Raw genomic sequence first — 15,476 nt, 5'->3', positions numbered from 1 at the left:
TTCCTCTATTATTATGTATTATATATGTGGAAGCTGTTACCATGCTGGGGACCTCTGGTTCTCACCTATGCGGATTTTGTGGTTTTCAGATGCAGGACGTGAGGTTTCCCGCTGAGGCATGCTGGAGACTTCTTGATATGCGAAGATCCTTTGTTCTCGGGGTTATGTTTTGGTTTATATGTTTTGCTTAGATACTTTTATCTCCACTAAATAATACAATCTGTGATGACTCCTCTTATGGGAGATTTTGGAGAATAGGTTTTATGTATTTGTGTCCCTTTGGGTTTCCTTTGGGGTTTTCCTTATTTTTATCATATGTATATATTGCTATGCTCGGACCGGTTATCTTCGCAGCCGGATTTTGAGTCTTGATATTCCTGTTTTTGATACTCCTTTGTATATATATAATTTCGCGTTGGTTATCCTTATTCGTTACGTTATCGATCGGAGCGTTACGTTTTTGAGTTGCAACTTTTTTTGTTTATCCCTTTTTCTACAAAGGCTCCTAGTTATAATCAATCATTCATACTACTATACGTACTAATTTTTATTTTAGAGGTCGTAATATCTTGCCATCTCTGAATTATGACTTAAACATAAGACTCTGTATGGTAGGGTGTTACATTTATAAACTTGTAAATTTAAAATGAAACATTAAACGATTTCTAAAAATTCATTAAAAATGATCCATTGACTCATTATTAACATCTAAAAAATCATTATCAGGACTTTTGATGTTAAAAAAGTTAATATAAAGTATAGCCCTTCAAAATGTCATAGGAGTTAAAACTTGAATTTTTGTCAGAGTCAAAAAATTATACATTATAAAATGACTAACTATATATTATACAATATGTAATTTGAGAAATAATTAAAATACAGGATAAATATAGTTGGTCAAATTACATATTGTATAAATAAAGTTGGTCATTTTATAATGTATAACTATCTATTACTTCTAACTCTGAAAAAAATTTAAGTTTTAACTCCTATGCCACCTTTGGTCAAATTACATATTGTATAAATGAAGTTGGTCATTTTATAATGTATAACTATCTGTTATTTCTAACTTTGAAAAAAAAAATTCAAGTTTTAACTTCTATGCCACCTCAGAGGGCTATACTTTATATTAACTTTTTCAACATAAAAAGTCCCAGTAATAATTTTTTAGATACTAATGAGTCAAAAGATAATTTTTAACGACTTTATAAAAATCGTTTAATGTCCCGTTTTAAATTCATAAATTTATAAAAATGTAGATTTTCTGAAATTTGAACTAAAATATAAAAGTTGGATTTCTATTCTTATTCGTTTTGATTTTTTGATATTTTATTTGAATTCAAATGTGATTTTTTTATTGACATTTATATTTTAAAGTTAATATAAAATAAATAAAAATGAACTTAAATGTTAATAATCTGTTACAAATAGTAAATTGAATTAAACTGATTCAATTACATTGTTTCATACTAATTTGAATCACATTGATTCGATTTATACTTAAAATAATATTTTCATGTAATTCGAATCCATGTGTTTTGATTTACTATTATATTGTGTAATTCGAATGAGTTTAATTCGATTTATATAAAAGTATAATTGAGTTTAATTTGCATTGGGTGATTCATATAATATTGACATTGGTTTATTTTATACGAATGTTTTACCCTTAAAAAAATAAAGACACCTAACATATTCATTCCAAGAAATAATAATCAATTTGGCTTTAAAAGTTTTACTTCCTAACTAATATAGGTCTTGAGTCTTATAAATCAAGTTAATACTTTACACATGTTTTGTCTTGATGTGTTAAGACTTGGTATGTAGAAGAAATTATGTGACTTTACTTATGCGTACTTGTACTTGGGTCAATACTCCAAGTATTGTTTTCAGATATATGAAAGTAAGCAAAGTAAACATTTGTGAATGGTGACATTAAAAAGCTTTTTCATGACCTACATGGAATCATCACGGGACAAATATTCCTTCATCCCCTCTTATATATACATATTTGTACCTTATGCAATGATTTATATAATTTATTCATCAAATCTTTAAGCGGAAAATTATCAGGTGTACCCGAGAACATCGGTGTTCCAGTTATTTTAACCGTTGATTTTAATTAATATATATTATATATTTTTTTTAATTCAGATCAACGGTTAAAACAATTAGAACACCGGTGTTTCTGGTACACCTGATAACCTTCCTCTTTAAGCACATGATAATATTGATACCACATCCAATCAAACGTATATTTGTGGTATAATCATGAACAACCCATTTGATATCTTGTCCTATATATCCAACAATTCATCGTGTAACTAAAAGTAAAAGCAAAAACCTAAAGAGCAATATTGTACGGCACAGTCAATAAGACTCGAGAATAATATGGCTAATGGCTTCTCTTTTGTTTTACTTTAATTTAATTTCCTCGCTATCTATACCACTTTTTCATTTTCATGATCAGTTTGTGTGTTAATTTTTCTTTAAATTCCTTTTTTTGATTGATTTGGGGTGTCCTAACATAGCAGGTTCCTGTTAAATCTATCATACGGAACAGTAAAAAGGTTTAATGAGACATATCTGTGACTTGTATGCACATGTTGTTGTCTGTTTTTCGTAGGTGGAATGCATATTCAATTCCTTAAGCCGAAAGGCTCATCATGTACAGTAAACAAGTGATTTTGTTATTAACTAGATACTAAAGTTCTTTGTCCACAAAAGAAAATGAGATGATCAAGATTTTTGAATTTAAACGAGCACTATTATTATTATTTAATTTGATCTATGAACTTTTATGTATATCTCAATTTAGTTTTTAAAATTTAAATTGTCTCTATAGTTTTTAAATTTTGCAAACAAAATTCATGTTAGTATTTAAAATAATTTTCGACGAATAGATATTAACAGAATGCTAATATAGACAATTGGATGCAACGCTCGATTTTGTAAAATGACGTCATTTTAGTTTTGATATTCTAACCCAAAAACAACATTGTAAGTAATGTTTATTGAAACTTTTCCTCCCAAAATAAGTGATTTTACATTGTTTGTAAACTATTTGAACACTAAAATTAAAACTGTATCATTTTATAAATTTTAAAATTATATATATCTGACTGTCCAAGTCAATATTTTATTAATATTTGTTTGACAAAAATTATTGTAGGAACTAATGTGAGTTATATTTGCAAAGTTTGTGAAGTAAATAGAGACAATTAAAATTTTAAAAATTAAATTTAAATTGTAAATTCAGAGACCAAATTAAATATTAACTCTTATTATTATTTGTTCTAGGATTTTCTAATAAAAGGAAGGAAGCTAATTAACTAAGAATATCAATAATTAAATTGGATTGATCTAGTTATTAGCTCAGCTTAAATAAGTATTGAAAATTTGAATCCTTCGTTATACATATAGTAACTCATTCTGTAGTGACAAACCTTTAAATAAAACTCAAATTTACAAATAAATTAATTCTTTTCGAACCGAGAATAATATAAAAAGCAAAAACTACTAAGAATACCATCTACTCTCTCATATTTTACCGAGAGATAAAATTAACTTGATAACAGACATGATTGACTTAAATGATATAGGTTCTAATGAGGTTTACACGCAAAAATTAAAGTTTATTTGAGTTTGATTTTGTTAACAATTTTACAATTGACTTAACCTTTTTAAATGGATTAATTTAAGAGAAAATGATACTCTGTTTTTACAAAATTTCTAAATGATTTTTTTATGTCTAAAATATGCACTTTTTACCAAAATTAAATAACATGCATTTTAATCCATTTGATTAAACGATTCTTTAATAATCAAGATAATTATATATAGTAATAATAGCAATAATAATATAAAATTATTTTTTATTGTAATATATATATTTTTAAATTTTACCTTGTTATAAAAATATTTCATTTAAATTTTTTTTGTAGATTTCATAGTTAATAATAAAATATTAAAAATAAATAAATTTATTATTTTAACATTAAATATATATTTTATATTACTGTTACTATTATTACATAATATAAAATATTTTAACTTGTTAAAAGATACTAAATTTAAAAGTTTTATTTATTAAAAATAAATAAAATATATTACAATACTAATATATTTTTACATTATTATTTTAACTATTATACTAATATTAATAATAATATAAAATATATATTTATTTTTGATGTAATAAATTTTATTTATTTTTAACATTTTATTATTGATCATAAAATATATAAAAAATATAAATTAAATAATTTTTGTAAAAAATATTAAAATAAATATAATTTATTACAATAATAATAAAAATATTTTATATATTATTTCTCTTTATAAGTTAACTAAATAATTATCACTAATTTATATATATAAATATAATGGTTACTGGAAAATATTTTAATCAAATAAACTAAAATACATGTTATTTAACTTTTGTAGAATAGAAGAGTGTATAATTTAAAATTAAAAAAAAAAGAAGAGAGTGTCATTTTCTTCTAATTTAATTACTATTTTTCTTAAAACTATAATAATTTAAAATGACATTTTCTTAATCGCGTCAACTTAACTAACTTAACTATCATAATTTCATATTTTTCTTTTTATTTAATACTAACCATGGATTAAAAAAATAATTAAACTATAAGGACCCTTTTCTTGTATCTTTATTTCTTCATATTTTTTCTTTTACCTTTTTACTTTAATTTTGTTCTCCTTTCTATATCTTTATGCAGGTCAATGTACTAATACTCATCACTATAAAGATGAGTGGATATATCATCTCTCTTAATATTAATTGAGAATGACGCTAAGGGAGTTGACAAGATGGTACCCATTGTCCATTGATATAAATTTTATATGTATTATATATTTATTTTAATTTTTTTAAGCACAATCATTTTTTATTATCTAATTTTTATTCTTTTACTGACAGAATCTTTGTATGCAACAAGATAAGTAAACAATGAGTCCGTGGACCAAAGTACACTCACCAGGCTGACTCTTATTATTCTTCCCTTTTTAAATTGCACTATTGAATCCACTATGATGTATATTTTTTTTTTCATTTTTTCACTACGACCTAGTCTTAGTAGTAGTAATAGTAGAAAAGTAGAAAACCATAAGGATATATATGAACCAGTGAAAAAAAAAAGGCAACAGAATACCGCACTTTCCGCTGCTAATACATGAAAAGAAGAGATGGGCTATTGGCAAGGGTGAAAAAGTAAAATAAGAGGGAAATTCAAACACAATTAATAAGAATAAACTAAGTTGGGTGGATTTAGTCAGAAATTAATTTGGTTATGGAGAAAAGATTGGTGATCGACGTGTATATGAATGCATAGTGTGTTATCTACAATTGTGGATCTGTGTTGATCAGAGACATGCAAAATGTAGATAACGTTTTGCAGGCGTTGGAATAAAAAAAACTGCAGGACCTGCAAAACGCAGGCTGCGATTAGTGAGGGAGGAGAACTAGCAAGCGAAACGTGTCCTGCATGTCGACAGAAGCAAAGTCAAATGCAGAATGCGTTTGTCAGCGTAGTAGAGTCAAACGCAGATTGCGTTTTGCAGGTTCTCTAGCTACATGCGTGCCACGTGTACTCTACGGATGTCTCAGCTTGGTGCTTATAAGCGAAAAACGCAGATGGAAGGAAGCAAAGTAAAAACTTAGTTATTGAAGCAAATTGAAAAATAGTTGAGGGAGAGTGAGGAAACAAGAGTTTACTGTGAGAAGGAGCTTGTTGAAGAAGAAGGACATTGTATAGAAAAAAAAATGGTGCGTAACTATACTAAACCAGAAGAACATATTATTGAGTATTTGGATCATTCTCAATTTGTAAGTAATTTTTTTTAGTATTTAACAATAAATATATAGAGTTATTCAAATTTTATTTATTTGTATTGTAATTAGTAGTATTGGAGTTATTAATATTATTGTAACTAATATTATGTTGTTATTTATTTCTCGTTACGATTTAATTTTTGTAAAACGGTTATTATATTATTGTTATGATTTAATTTTTGAAAAGAGATTATTATAGTATTATTGTTATTAATAGGCAAACTAATCTCCGTGTTGTTAGTGACGTAGTTGTAGTTATTATTATTATTATTATTATTATTATTATTATTATTATTATTATATTATTATTATTATTATTATTATTATTATAAAAAATAATAAGAAATCACTAAAAAATAATAATAAATTATTACACATTATTGTTATTAAATGTGTATTAAAAATTATTAATAAATTATTTTCATTAACATACCCACTAATCATAATAATAACATTGTTAACAGTAAACGGTTTTTTTAATAATGCTTAGGTAGAAAAAATTATTATGTTTAATATTTAGTAATATTTGAGTAGTTATTATTATTATTATTATTATTAGAGTGTTATTATGATTATTTTATAATATGATAGTAAGAATAAGTTATTATTAATTTTTAATAATTAATAATATTGTTTAATAAATAATAGATAAATATTTATGATTTTTTAATAATTTATTATTATGCTTTAATCAATATTATTTAGAATTTAATAATTATAATTTTTTTTACAGGCTATCAGAAATTTATTGTCCAAAAAACTGGATCCATCAGATACGTTTAATGAGGTAGCTGCAGCAACATTGGCATTGACTGAGTTTCAACACGTTTCGCGAGTAGGCAAAATGAGAGGTCATTCTGCACTACTGAATGCTTTGGTGGAACGCTGAAGGCTGGAGACTCACACGTTTCATCTTCTGGTCGGTGAAGTGACGGTGACGCTGAAAGATGTTAGCTATATTCTTGGTCTCCCGATTAATGGGGAGGCCGTTACGGGTAGATCAGATAGCAGCCACCAATTTTTGGTGGAGAACTGCATTGCGTGTTTTGGTTGGGAGCCCGGTCCGGACGATCACATGTTGGGAAAGGTTAATATTACTTGGGTCTGGCGGTGCAGAGACACCGAGCCGTGTTATACTCAGGAGTCTCTCGAGCGGTACGTCCGAGCGCACATTTTCTGCGTGCTCGGTACAATTATGTATTCGGATAAGTCGACCATTTTACTGAACTCGAAGTTTCTACCGCTATTTCGAGATTTCTTCCGGATTTCAGGGTATAGTTGGAGAGCAGCCAGTCTGACACACCTATACAGATCGTTGTGTCGTGCCTCATGATACAACTGCAAGGAAATGGATGGCTCACTGATACTGCTTTTTGTTTGGGTGTGGAAGCGTATGCCGTTCCTGGCACCTATACCCCGCGATCAACTCGGCGATATTAGTATTCCACTAGCGCGACGGTATTAGCTTTTATCGTTATTGTTATTGTTATTATTATTATTAAGCTTATTCATATTGTTGTTGTTGTTGTTGTTGTTGTTGTTGTTGTTGTTATTCTGTTTTCGTTAGGTGGAGTCATTGACGCCGACATACGAGATATATACAGCGGCCTATTGCGCATTTTAGGCGAGGACTCGACGACATGAGAGTTGACGACGTAAGTTGTACCATTAATGTCCAATGTTCTTAACTAGTATTTTATTTTTTTAGAGAAATATGTTTAAAAAAATTAAATTTTAATTCGACGAATTGACTTATCTAATTTTTTTTAAAATTTGTGAATTTAGTTGATATACTTTTTTAATTAGACGAATTTAAAATCTTAATATGATTCATTTCGTTGATAAATCGTTCGATAAATTCGACATTTAATTTTATGAACATTATTTATGGATAATCTCGTTGAATTTCTAATTAGATTCATTTGTTTACCGTAATGTACCTTGATTTTCTAATTACGGTAATTTGTTTTCTGCATGTGTGCAGAGAATTTTAGCCAATATGGTTACACTGCAAAGTATGCAAATTGTAAGGATGAATGGAAAGGGTAGATTAATTTATTTGAGAAACCAATGTATAGAGAGAAGCTAAAAGCCTATTTATTTGTACTAGAATGATGATATATGCCATGGCATTGCTGGAAATTCTCTTTTAAGTAAGCCCAAGGCTTTGACAAGACAATAACCACAAAACAGAGATGAAAACTATTCTGCAATAATAATAATGGAGTTTTTCAAAGGCATCTATGTCCTTTTGCTTTGTTGCGCCCACTACTCCACATACCCCTCTCTCTCTCTCTCTCTCTCTCTCTCTCTCTCTCTCTCTCTCTCTCTCTCTCTCTCTCTCTCTCTCTCTCTCTCTCTCTCTCTCTCTCTCTCTCTCTCTCTCTCTCTCTCTCTCTCTCTCTCTCTCTCTCTCTCTCTCTAATCAAATATTAATGAATCCATGTCAATTTACTTTTTTAATAAAAATAAATTAAAAAGGGCTCTCAGCTTTCAGGATTCAAAAGAATATGCATGGATCTCTCTCTCTTTCTCTCCTTTTTAACCCTTCAATAGTTTTCTAACACCAAAACTTTTCAGCACTCAATTCCCAACTTTTTCCCTCCTTCCAAAGTTCTCCGGGTAATCAGTGGAGGTTCGTTTCAAGATTTTTTAATAAATTCTAAGAAATTATATTTCTAAAAAAAAATATTATATTTGAATATCATAAAAAATTTATTTGTTTAGTAGGATAAATGATTAGAAACTATTTTCAATATTTTCAAAAATAAATGGGGATAAATTTATTTTACTATAGGTATTTTAAAGAATAAATTCTTACTTTTTAAAATTACTTCAATATCAATAATAGGAAAAACTCTTAAGAACACAATAATTGAGAGATATAATAATAATTTTATATGTTAAATTTTATTGTCTTGATATGGGAATATAATTTTATGTTTAAGCAAAAAATATTCCTAAAAATAAGTTATTCATGAGAATTAAATTTTTAAAATTTAATCAAATATGTGAATATTATATTTACATAGACAGTTTTCAAAGATAAATTAAAATTCCTTTAAACATTGACCCAATCTTCATTCATATATATATGTTAATTTTTCTTTTTATTTGAAATAAAGGAAAAATGTATAACCGAAAAATTTCGATCCACCTTACTAAAATGAGAAGAGAAATATTTTATAATCTCATAATAATAATAAACGAAGTATGCAGATGATCAAATAGACAGCTGCGTTAGGTAGACAACAAAAAATTTGAACAAGGTGAATAATAGATTAAAAATTTGGCCTAATAAAATAAAAAAATTTCACTCAAATTATTCAACCAAAAAATTTCATTCAATAATTCAAAAATTTTAATCATTTATTATATTTTAATTTATCAAAACACCAACCTTTTTCTCCAAACATTTTGCTGCTGTTGTCGTAGTTTGGTCTCCAACTAGTCTCTATTGTCGCTGTCAAGATCCTTCTCACTGCCATTGGTTTGTCAACAAGGACTCTGATCTCATCGGCATTGTTCTTCTCCAAACCGAAAACAAACAGCGTCGTCGGCCTCCTCCTCATCGTCACTGCTTGCCTTGCCACACACCGTTACCGGCATCGGTCATTCCTAGTAAAAATAATCATCCACTTAAGGATAAAAATAATCATCTGCATATCCAGTAAATTAAACATCTTGCATATTTTATTTGCATATAACTAAACCCAATCCAATCAAATAACCATCCACATAAGAATTAAAATAACCATCCGCACACCAACTAAAATATCATCTAAACTAGCCATGATTAAATACCAAAACTTGAACTCAGGGAGGCGGCGGACGAAGGGACGAACTCATCGGAGCCCCTAGTGAATAGTGTGGCACCATCGTAGAGTTTCTGAATTTCGGGATCAACCTGAGGGAAAAGGAAGTCGATGAGGAGGTTGAACATGTAAATTTTGAGACCGTAGGATACGATATAGAAGCCTTGGATTAAGTATACACGTAGAACGTAGATACAAGCGATGATTAAGGAACTAATCCAGCGGCGGAGCATGTGTAGCGTGGTCTTGTCAAAAAAATATTGGTACTGCTGTAACATCGTGAATTTTCATCGCAATATGGCACCATCCAGTGAGAAATAGTTGGCGGAGGTGAAAGAGATCGACGCCAATGACGGGTGTAAAACGGCGTTACTATCCGAATTGAAAGAGAGCCTGTTGCGGCGGTAAAAAAAACAGTGGTGTCAAGATCTTTGCGGTGACGACGATGACGGTTGTGGAAGAAATTAACGTTGTTAAAAGAAGTTGAAGTGCAAAATATATAATATGTGAATTTGTAACTATACATAGTGATTTAGATGCTAATTCTAATATTTTCAAATTTTAAAATTTAATAATAATTATTTAATTAATTAAAAATTTAATTTTTAATTTTAAATTTATCTTTTTTTTTTTTTTAACTGTTATTCACGTTTTACATACATTGTTCCCTATAGTTTTTTATATATATGAGACACATACGAATGATGAGTACAAATAATATATATATGTATATATTTTGAAGACATCTGATTAACACATATATTGATTAATATGATCATCATTATTAATCAAATCAAATCCAAGCTTTGGTTGATGAAGGGTGGCAAATGGTGGTTTGCACCCCCAACACCAAGGAAGTCCCTAGTTTGCCCTCCTCCACTCTCCTCATTCGGCATTACATGTCTCCTCTTTGAAGGGTGCATTTGTGACATTTCATTGTTCTCTGGCTCTGTATTAATATTATTACTACTACCTGTTAGCACCAAACTTGAACCATACACCCCACAAAACTTATTGTTATTCCCATCTTGCCCTTGACCACTACCATTGCTGCATTTCAACCCTAATGCCCCCAAGAATGATGATGGACCACTTGAGGTTGCACCAACTTGAGCGGCTTTCTGCAACAATGCCGTTGCCGACATGTTCGCCGACGACGAAGAAGCACATGTTTGATGGGGTTGATGTTGTGAGCTATACAATGAAGGAACACTAACAATGCTTCCTAGTATTGGAAGCGATGTAGTAGTAGTACTAGTAATAGTAGTATTGCTACTTAGATCTTGGCTTGGATTGGTCGAAATTTTCGATCCCAATACCCAGTTCAGATGGTAATTATTGTTATTAGTGGCCATCGTTGCTTCTTGACGATGATGATGATGATGGTCCATCCAAAGGGATAATCCTCTTATTGTTGTTTGGTTATTTGTGGCTTCTTCAGGGAATGGAATTGGCTTATTGCAAATTGAAGCAAATTGGGTTGCCATGTTATTATTATTATTATGATGAGGGGCCATGGAGGTTCCTATCATCATGTTATTGTAACCAATAATGTTATTGTTATTATTATTAGCCCCTAATGTTGAATTGTTTATGCTTGATGCTGCATTTACCCTAGCTGTTTCTTCTGCCAATGCATCACAAAATGCCCTGTGAGTTATGAAGCTATCCCTCCTGCAAATAATAGCAATACTAACATTAATGATAAAGATTATTGCAGTCACATTCAGTCAATATTATAATAAGTCACTAAATAAATTTATTAGAAAGCTCACTAAAAATAAACTATTGTTAAATTTAAATTTCAAATTTTTTTTTAATTGAATTTTGGTAGCTCTTATTATTTCTAAGAGTTTTAGATTTTTTTTCTAATATATTAAATGCGACGTGAAATATTGACTTTTTCCATATTTTTTGTTCATTATGATTATGTGAAAACAAATAAGATTTTTTTCTAGGAGAGGCATGTAACCTGTAAATAAAGTACGGTCACTTTATTGAGTTGTTGTGTTCGCGTGTCGGACACATTTTAAACAGGATATTCATTAACACTCATCGTGTCTACTGTATCTAACTATGTCTAAATTTTTTTTTCAGATACGTTTAGACACACTAAAATACCACTATGTGTCAGCGTGTCCAATCTTATTCTATACATATATTTTTGAAATAAATTTATATATAATATATATTATTATTTATTAAAATAAAAAATATTTTAAATACTTAATATAATTAAAATAAAATAATAAAAAAATAAATTTATATTTTAATATCAATAAAATATTAAAATATCATTACGATTTATTTAAAAAAATACTTTATAGTTTATATATATACATATCCGGTATCTTATAAAATTTTAAAATTTAGGTGTCCGCGTGTTCTATATAGTATCGTATCACGTGTTCGTGCATAGCAGCTAACAAATCTAACATGAGTGTTTAGCAAAAATTCCCAAATGGCACTTATTAATTATTTGATATAGCAAGACTATGGCATTGATTAGTATCAAACAAAAATTAAACTAACAAGCACGACACATTCTCACATACATATATAAGGTAACAACCTAAGGTTAAGTAAGATAATTCCAAACCGTGATCTTTTGTCGTCTAGGACTATAGGATCATCACAAAAGAAGCTAAGCCTTATCAAAGAGAGAAAAAAAAAAAAAAAGAAAACTTGTGTATGTGTGTGGCATCTTTTAAGTCCTTTAATTTGTTTGAACTACAAAGACTCTTCTTCTACCTTTTTTCACTCCTAATAAAAGCCAAATAGAGCAATAGACAGCAGGCACCCACAACTCATAAAACCACATATCTAGTACACACAAGAAACGACAAAGAAATGCATAGATAAAGAGAAAGAGAACATCGTTTTTCACGCTCTACTTAGAGACTAGTTTAATGTCTTACTTAGTAACCTTCTCAAATAGTAACCTTCTCAAATAAATATTTTTAGGTAAAGTTGATAATTAAGAGTCATTATAAAATAATTAAATTAAACATATTAAATTATTTAACAATTTTTAATTAGGGGATTTTTGAATGAAAAACAACGATAAAAACACAAGCTTATTTTAAAGGATTAGGGTTAGTTAATTACCGTGAAAAGATGGTTCCACAATCACACTTGTATTCTCTTGTACCACAGGTTTTGGAGTGGGCTTTCCAATCGGACTGAACCGCGTAACGCTTCGAGCATTTGTCGCACTTCCACTTCTTCTCGCCGTGCTTCCTGCAAAAGTGCTTCTTAATTCCGGTCAAGTCTCCCAAAGCCCTTGAAGGGTGGTTGTGGACACATGTTTTCTCCGGACACACGTATACACGCTTCTTTGGTTCTTTATTTGTTCTTTGTTTTAGCTTCCATGGAAGGTTGTGTCCTCTTCTATGGAGTTGAAGGTTTTGATCCCTTTGGAAACCCTTCCCACAGGTTTCACACAAGAACCTGTTTGTAGCCATTAGAGTCTTTGGGGATAAGGCTATTACTTCCGCTTCCGGATCTGATCATCAGTGTAGATGATAAAAAAAATTACTCTTATTCCGCGTTATCACGGGATTCGAAAAAACACAATATCCTAAAAATTGAATGTATCTTAATAACTATATGAGTAACTGTTTTTGCTCTTTAGACAACTCAATCGGTTGTTCCAAGACTCACCTTCACTCGTGAATCATGATATAAAAAGAAAAACAAAAGAAGCTATATACATGCCTGGGTTTCCTGGGAGGTTTCTCTTCCTCTTCAAAGAAGGAAGGTTATTATTAGATGAAGGAGGAGGAGGAGTAGTTGGATTCTGATTCTGATTATGAGAGAAACCGTTTGAGAGTTCTCCATGATCCATATTTTCAAGGATCAGCATCTCTCTTGTATAGTAGTTTGTTTATGTTGAGTTCTGAGTATGTATGAGTTAGTTTAGAATATATGCAAATGAATATATATATGAGGCTGCAACCCTAAACTAAGTTAACTTGATGAAGTGATGATATATGAAACAAGATGGGATCTCTGAATTGTGTCTCTCTCTTACAAATGTTTGTTATCTACTTTTTAGGTGGAATAAAATAAACCAAGATGCTATGGGAGGCGGTGAAAAGTTAATTAATTAATTAATTAAAATTTAAAGAAGGGAGTGAAAGAGAAGATGATAAAGGAGGGGGGCAAATAATGGGAAACAGAAAGAGGGGGAAGGTGAAGCAAAGGTGTATGATGACACATATGATGAGGGAAGAAAGTTAATCTCCATTTTGGAATGATTATCCCATAATTTGTGTTGTTTCTTGCTTTTTTTTTCTTTAATTCTTTAATCCTTTCTCATCCAATAAGCATTTTTCATTGATTTTTAATCTATTCTTATCTACTTTTTTTCTTGTTTAATGTATTAATTTAAGCATTTCATTTCCAAATCATTTTTAATTTTATAAAAAAATACAGGTAAACAATTCTTAACCAGTAAATTTTAAATAATTATAATCAATAATTATTAGTTAATAACAATTAATAAGTAAAGAATATAATTTAAAAATATTTGTTCACTATTGTTGTTAACTAGACTTTATTAATTACTTAGAGAATTGTCATTTTATATATACATATTCAATACTTTATTATTGGGATAAAATTGTCTTTTTCTATTTTTTCTTTTTTTTTTTTCTTGCAAAAGTGGCATCATATAGTACGGTTGCCATTTTATGTTTAAGAGTTCATTTTATATTCAGTATTAAAATGTTTCTAATATAAAATTACTTCTATCAAAAGTTTAAGTTTACAAGAAAAAATCATATATAAATAATTATATTTTTATTAATATGTTTTTTCATGCAAAAATTTTTTCTAAATTTGTGTATATATATATATATTGCTTTATACTAATTTTTTTTTGAGAATCAACAAGAATTGACTACAATATTTTTTAATTATAAAAATTTTGATATTATATCATAAAATTATTTTTTTTCAAAATTTAAGCTAATAAAAAAATATAAATAATTATATCTTTAATTTAGATCCAATAACATATATAGGTCAATACTTAATTAAAGGATCTAGTAAGATAAATATTGAAAATATATAATAATTATATATACAATTTAAATAAGCGGCTATGATACATTGGTATATAGTTTTTTGAATATATATATATATATATATATATATATATATATATATATATATATATATATATATATAGGTTTGCTGAAAGAGCATTATTTTCTTGTCATGTTACAAGAAACTTGGATTACCCTCATTATCATGACTTGCAGCCATTTAAATCAAAGCAAATAGAAAAGCTGTTACTGTCATAAAGAGGAAAAATATCATGTCGTCCCGTGTGTGTGTGTGTGACTACAGAGAGCGAGCAACATATATAGCTCAATCACTAACACACCTTTTATAATGTAAAAATTCATATTCCATAAAAAAGGCATAATAATAATGTTGAGTAGTCTCCTCAGTCAAAGTGAAAGTTCTCAGGTCATTTCCCGAAGAAGATTGATATATGTATATAGATTCCAAAAAAATGTAACTGTGATAATATAATTGTAACATGCATATTAAAGGAATTAAAGAAAGAGAACTAGCTAGGTTTTTTAATGTACTTCTTCTATAGCTACACATTGCTAATTTTCTTTTACTATTTTTTTTTTTTGGTTGGAAATGATCTATATTGATATTATTCTCTGAAAAATAGGCATAATGCACGTGTGTCCATGCACATTGAACTGTCAAAGAAGGTAAAATCCAAAGGAAACGACGAAAAAAACACACAAAAGAAAAGGGAATAATCGTCCATCATGACAACTTGA

At 28.8% G+C, this 15,476-nt stretch overlaps 1 protein-coding gene across 1 annotated transcript; it reads right to left on the bottom strand.

Annotated features, from left to right (window-relative positions):
* Positions 1–10,323: 10,323 nt before the first annotated feature.
* Positions 10,324–13,672, bottom strand: LOC130941624 (zinc finger protein NUTCRACKER-like). The gene is made up of 3 exons (XM_057870187.1): positions 13,384–13,672; positions 12,775–13,171; positions 10,324–11,340 (listed from the first exon to the last, which is right to left on the bottom strand). Exons 1-3 carry the CDS (start codon positions 13,529–13,531, stop codon positions 10,455–10,457), a joined length of 1,431 nt encoding a protein of 476 aa, XP_057726170.1. The 5' UTR covers positions 13,532–13,672; the 3' UTR covers positions 10,324–10,454.
* Between the last annotated feature and the right edge of the window lie 1,804 nt (positions 13,673–15,476).

Source organism: Arachis stenosperma, chromosome 7 (genome assembly GCF_014773155.1).
Source record: "Arachis stenosperma cultivar V10309 chromosome 7, arast.V10309.gnm1.PFL2, whole genome shotgun sequence".
Lineage (NCBI taxonomy): Eukaryota > Viridiplantae > Streptophyta > Magnoliopsida > Fabales > Fabaceae > Arachis > Arachis stenosperma.
This window is presented reverse-complemented; position numbering and strand designations above follow the sequence as displayed.

Coding starts and splice junctions, on each gene's coding strand:
- LOC130941624 (XM_057870187.1), bottom strand. CDS start 13,531: ATGCTGATCCTTGAAAATATGGATCATGGAGAACTCTCAAACGGTTTC. Junction 13,172..13,383: donor AAACCTCCCAGGAAACCCAG/GCATGTATATAG, acceptor ACTGATGATCAG/ATCCGGAAGCGGAAGTAATA. Junction 11,341..12,774: donor TGTGGAACCATCTTTTCACG/GTAATTAACTAA, acceptor TATTATTTGCAG/GAGGGATAGCTTCATAACTC.